The sequence below is a fragment of the Lygodium microphyllum genome, chromosome 2, assembly GCF_053477565.2.
Source record: "Lygodium microphyllum isolate KBCC chromosome 2, Lygodium_microphyllum_v1.1.10, whole genome shotgun sequence".
NCBI lineage: Eukaryota > Viridiplantae > Streptophyta > Polypodiopsida > Schizaeales > Lygodiaceae > Lygodium > Lygodium microphyllum.
Window position 1 is genome coordinate 77042353 of NC_141136.1, and position 6616 is coordinate 77048968.

At 37.6% G+C, this 6616-nt stretch overlaps 1 protein-coding gene across 1 annotated transcript; it reads left to right on the plus strand.

Moving 5' to 3' along the window:
* The first annotated feature begins 3852 nt into the window (after positions 1–3852).
* Positions 3853–6232, plus strand: LOC148039914 (thiamine phosphate phosphatase-like protein). Its single transcript, XM_087695140.1, has 5 exons — positions 3853–4125; positions 4355–4476; positions 4706–4907; positions 5542–5672; positions 5778–6232. The coding sequence occupies exons 1-5, from the start codon at positions 3976–3978 to the stop codon at positions 6031–6033; spliced, it is 861 nt and encodes a 286-aa protein (XP_087551266.1). The 5' UTR covers positions 3853–3975; the 3' UTR covers positions 6034–6232.
* The last annotated feature ends 384 nt before the right edge of the window (positions 6233–6616 follow it).

The window sequence follows — 6616 nt, forward strand, 5'->3', positions numbered from 1 at the left end:
TCACTGCTCACTCCACATTGAGCTGATAGCAATTGATGACAAGTGCTATCCCACCTTGGGGATATGATGCTGGGAGGCATATTCCACGGTGGATTCTGTAAAACTATATTTATTTGTCAGGGCTCGTACACAAGGTGGATTCCTTATGCGAGAAGTTGATGGGGACGCCTGTTCTTTTTGGGCGTCAGATTAATTTAATGTGCACATGGGTGATTCTATAAAATATATATTAAATTAATGGATATTTATGAGATTAGAGTGCACTCGAATTAAATTAAGGTTAGGACAGAGTTTCAACCTATTTAATTATTTTATAGCTGAAGACTGCTAGGTATTCACTTTTGTGGGTTTTATCTTATTATTTTCTAACAATTGCGAATGCTTCAGTTGATGTGTAGAGTAGGTAGCAGTGGTGTTGGGAAGCACTTGGTAATGGCATGAATTGAAAATACCTAGAATAATTATTATTTTTGATGGGCGCACGCCTTATCACTAAAGATGTGGCGCCAATATTTATTTAGACGTGCTTATTTATTAAAGCGCTTGACAAACATTTATTATTTTGTATGCACATAGATGCTCAATTTAATATTTCATTATTTGACATGTATTTGGACACAACCCAACTTTTGTGACACCCAAATGCTTTACTTTTTATTTGGGTAAAAGCAAACACAAAAGCCAAAATCGTGCTATTTGTAAAGTGGGCTATTTTTGAACTTGGAGATTAATAAATTTATAAATACATGCCTTGTGAAGCGCTCACACAAGGCATGGGGGAAGATTGCACCCAATTGGTCTTGTTGTCTCTTGTTGTGCAAAATCTCTTTTTTTCTTTATGAAGCTTTTGTAGAGTTCTTTGTTCTTGGTGACCTTTCGGCGTTCACTATGTGCGCATACAACACTCGATCTGTGCACCAAAGAGAGAGAATATAAACATAAAGAGAGATAATTATATATAGAAAAAATATAAAATTTACATACTTTAAGAGAGACTAAGGGGGGGAAAGAAATTGAAAGAAGAAGAAGAAGAAGAAGAGAGAGAGAGAGAGAGAGAGAGAGAGAGAGAGAGAGAGAGAGAGAGAGAGAGAGAGAGAGAGAGAACATGGAGTGAGAATTACAAAGAGAGGAAAGATAAAATTTAAAAAGAGAGAGAATGTAAAATAGAGGAGAGTGAGTGAGAAGGAAAAGAGAGGAGAGAAAGAGAAAAGAAAAAATTTAAAAAGAGAATGAAAAGAGAGAGAGACAGAGAAGAAGAAGAAAAAAAAGGAAAAAGGATGAGAGGGAGAGAGAGGGAAAAGAGATGAGAGAGGGGGAGAGAAAGAGAGAGAGAGAGAAGAAAATATGGGAGAGAAAAAAGGAGAGAGACAAAGAGAACCAGGAGAGGAGAGAAAATAAACTAAAATAGAAGGCACAGAGAGAGAGAGAGAAAAAAAAAATAGACATAGGGACTTGGGGGGGGGGGAGAGAGAGAGGGGGTAAATAAAAAAATTAGAAACAGAGAGGGAAAAGAGGAGAGAGAAAGATGAGAAATAGATTGTTGAGCGAACTTTGCAAGTCACTTCAAGGCAGTAAAGATGCTGCGAAGCGGTCTAGCATTCCCTTTGCACTACGCGTGGAACACTAGTGATAAATTAAGTGACTAAATCAACTTTTCTTAATAATATTAAATCAAAATAATTGAGAAGGTGTAGATGACAAAAATTTTATGGTCACGCTTATAAGATACAAGAATTATACGAGAAAGATTATTGTTACGGCATATTTTACAATCACATGGATAAAATAAACGTAGCATTTTCCCTAGTGGAACTTGATTATGGTGAAAACTAAGAATGTGCAAGTAGGAATAATGACCATTCTCGTGATTCTTATTTAAGCCTCAACATATTCGATTACCCTATCTAGATGCTTAAGATTTGGTTTAGTGATTGAACTAAACTTTGGCTTACAAAAGTTCTTCTAAAGAGTAAAACTTTGTTTTGGTTGTACAAATTGAATTAAAGATTATAATTTATTCAAAAAGAAGAAATTAAACAACTACTTTATGTAAACTATCTCACATGCCTTTATTTGTAAAATTGGATATAGATTTCACCTCTAAGTAACAACCACGACATTTTTTTACTTAAAATTACTTAGTTAAAATATTATCCTAATGTAGGACTTAGTCTACATATCACTTGTTGTAGCTTGCTATATATGGAGGGGATATGTAGCATTTTTTGCTTGCACAATGAACATGAATCTTGTTGGATTTTTGGAGTTCTCTTCAATGCATGTACAAATGCATGCATGCACATGTGCGCGCACGCACGCACGCACAATCACACACACACACACACACACACACACACACACACAATGAACATTTCAAGTTTGGCAAGGATTTAGAGATCTCCTTTAAAAACTTCCCTTTTCCATGTGTAACAACCATGTTTGAGAATGAGAAAGTAGTTAGGAATATTTTGAGGTTCACTATTGCAATGAGATAACATGTTTTTGTTGGTTTGATCCTCATAGAGGTGGTTGTCCCATAGATGGATATGATGCAGACCATTGTGGTTGTGCCCACTTCATAATTCCATTCTTTTGTCATTCTAGCCTTGTGTTTTTTGTAGCCTTTTGGTTCCATATGTTGTTCTTTACTTGTTTTTGAGTCTACTTAGTTGGCCAAAGATACTTTTGTAAATATTTCAATTACTTCGAGAAAGAGAAGAAAGGGCTTTATAGCCATTTCCACTATTTAGACTAATAGCCATGTGACTTTTTTGATGTTTTGTAGTTGTGCATTTATGCACTATGACTAGACATTTGCTTTACCTCCTAATTAGATCCTCAAGGAAATCACCAAAGTGATCTCAGAATACCCCAAATGTGCAAACGGTGAAAGTATTCTTTGGCTCAAAGTACTCATGGCCTTCTTTCCCTCCAAAGGATATAACTTTAAGTGCCTTAAACACAAAAAGCACACACAAGCACAAATCACCACAAGCGATGTCATGAATATCCAAAGGTATTTCGTCTCATCATACCATCAAAACAAATTAAAACACAATTATCCTCATAAAATATGTGACATATTGAGAGGTAGGTAATATATGACATGTTGAGAGGTGTCTATGGCGTAGTGGGAAATCCGATTACTTGTTGAGGGGGGGGGGAACATGCTAGGGCCAAAGTGGGAATGCCATTATGCCAACACCAAAACTTTCTAGGAAGAGTGCCACTTGATAATAATAATGTTTTCTTTAATAGACAGAACAAAAGTAGGAAATTCTAAGCCACTGGTTGACGCATACGGAAAAACGCGCGTGTGAAGGCCCAAAGGGTCCTCCCGCATCGGGATAGGAAGATTCGCGTATATTCTGCCCGGGCGAATGTTCGAATAATGTTGTAGGTTTATGCGCCAATAAAAAAGAAAAAGAAAAAGGATAATTATGGATGGTAACAGCAGCAACAGTGCTAGTAAATACAGAAAAACAACAGTCAACAATAATAGGAAAAGTTAGTGTATAGATTATGCGTGCAGAATATTCGAATACCGTCCCGGTTTATGCCTTCCTTGCGCTGTGGTGGTAATTTTGGTAAGAAAGCAGTGGGGGGGGTTTTAAACCAGGAAAAAAAACAAGTCACAATCTTATATAAATGGTACATTTTTTACGCTATAGCAAATATGACACGTGGAAATAATAGCGATGGCAAAGAGATGCGCAACATGCGTTTTCTGGTGGCGTACCAAAAATTGGGAAAAGAAAAAGGAAAAAACCGACGTTTTGACTGTGAAAAGGGAAATTTATTATTTTCAAAAAGCTGGGTGTGATAGGGGTGGATATATAAGGAGGGGAAAGGCATGGCGAGGGGCCAGGGTGTGAAGGAGCGTCTCTGCGTGTGTGTGTGTGGGTGAGGCTGGTCTGTGTCATTGCTAATTGCGACACATTAACCCCGATTACTAGCCTCGATTAAGGGATCATTATGGAGGGCAGGAGAGAGAAGGTTGTGGTGATATTTGACTTCGACTGCACCATCATCGACGTCGACAGCGATCCCTGGGTCGCCGAGAGATTGGGCGCCACCCCAGCCTTCGACTCCCTCCGTCATCAATTGCCATGGAACGACATGATGGTAATTAACACAGAATCCCTCCCTTAATCCCATCATTAACACTACGGTAGTCAATTATCCCCCTAAACGTGCTAATTGCTTCTGCAAAAGGTTGTGGTATCTCGTCAATTAATCCCCTAAATCATGTTAATTATCTGTGCAAAACACACACACACACACACACTCTCTCTCTCTCATTATCCTTCGTAATTTGCCTCATATAAGGTCTTCTTCCTCGCCCTCTTCTCAGGATGCCTTGATGGGACTGCTGCACTCTCAAGGCAAAACCATCTCTGACATCGAGGACGCTTTGCGCTCTGCCCCTCTTCAACCTCAGAAAATTACTGCCATAAAATTGGCCCACGCCTTAGGGTAAATCTTCCATCTTAACCTATTTGTTCTCAGTCTTCATACCAATTTTTTACCCCCCTTTGCTTTTAACTCTACTTAGGGTAAATAAACCATCTAAGTCTTCTCCATCTTAGCCTTAATAACAACCTTTTATGCTTTCCTTAACTCTCTTTTCAAAGGTGTTAGCTAGCACTTGTTGCAATCGCTTTAGAATGAGTATATATAAGGTTTGCATTTGTGTTGGGTGCAGCTGTGAACTCCGGGTTGTCAGTGATGCAAACTCTTTCTTCATCAAAACAATTTTAGACAAGTACGAGGTGACACCCCTTTTCACCGCCATTCACACCAACCCTTCAAGTGTCGATGAGGATGGAAGATTGCACATCGGACCTTTCCATCCAAAGTCACATGCTCCTCATGGATGCCCACTTTGTCCTCCCAATATGTGCAAGGTACGCGCTCATACTGGCCATGAATTTACCAATTATAACTTATGTTTCAATAAAGTTTGCATGAATAATTTATTCGTCCTCCCAATATGTGCAACTATGCGTACAAAATGTCTATGAACTTATTGATTATATACCTCATGTTTAAATTAAAATTTGCATGCTTCATTTTATGCAAGGCACATATATGTTGTGGATAGAGTGGGTGGTCACGGGGTAAGTATGGACATGTATCTTGTTATGGCATATATATGTTGTGGACTCTCTTGGTGCATGTGTTTGCCATTACTCATATAAAATATGGCACGTATGTTGTCATAGATGTTCTTGTTGTGCACACTCTCGGGTGCATCTGCTTGCCATTACTCATAGAAAATATGGCACATATGTTGTTATAGATGTTCTTGTGTCTTATGGGTTCTCAATGAATGCAGTTCTCTATGAATGTCTTTCTCATTAAAAATGTCAATGCTTTTGTTTGTGTAGGCAAGGTAACTTAAGATAACATAAGGAACAATCCTCATCATCAAGGGTTCTTGTGATCCATACTTGTCTTTGTTTATCTTGGTGTTTTAATTTCATTCATTTCTTTTCAATAATCCTTTGTTCACTTGTTTTACTGATGGATATCAATTAGGGAAGAGTCATCGACTCTCTTAGATTAGATGGCATGGATGCCAAGGAAATTATATACATTGGTGATGGTTGTGGAGATTTTTGTCCAACATTGAGGTTAAGCGAAAGGGATTGTGTTCTTCCAAGGGAAGAGTATGTAACGATTTCCTTGATGCCATTTGTATTCAACACATGACTACACTTCTTCTGCATTTGCATTGATGTGATGTTTATGGTGGTTTTAATATGTCTATTCAGGTTTCCATTGCAAGAGTTGATAATGACCAATAGGTCAAAGGTTAAAGCAAGCATTTATCCATGGAGGGATGCTCAAGAGCTAGAGGAGAAATTGAAGGCAGTGATTATGGCCCAACAAGCATCTAATGAAAGTGAAATAATTCAAAGTGATCATAATTCTGGGGTTTGTGGAGTTGTCTCAACACAATATGGTACATGCGGAGTGCCACAATCCAAATTGGACCAATCCTTGGAAGTGGTTTCTCAAATTGTCTAATCGATGGACTTGAGCATAGCTTTCTTTGCACAATTTGCACATCTAATTGTAGGGTTTTAATACATTATTTGCAGGTAATGTCAAATTTTTTGCCTGCATATACATGACCAAAACATGGAAGGTTGTAAGGGCCTTTAAGTTTCAAAAGGCGATTGTAAGTTACAACTTATAATCAATGAGATAAATATATTGTGTCAAATATGCTTTCTTAGTTCTCTCCTCTCCTTCTCTCTCATGTGAAAGAGTTTGTAAATTTAGTAGCTATGTACTAACATAAAATCTATATTTGCCCCACGAATATATGATTTATCATTGTTTTTAGATGACGTAAGGATTATGTTATTTTATTTTGAATAAATAGCTCCCAAATTCTCTAAGATCGAACTTGCCAACACACCCAAGGATTTGCAATTGTTTTGTAAGCTTGCACCATACACATCAATATGATTTTGTTTGTAATTGTTTTGAAAGCTAGTCCTACATCTTTCACAAGCTCACTTGTGTATAAGGTGATATAATGGGGTTTTACATGGACATGATGAAGCTTGTCCCATAATTATTAATATGATTTAGATTTGGAATT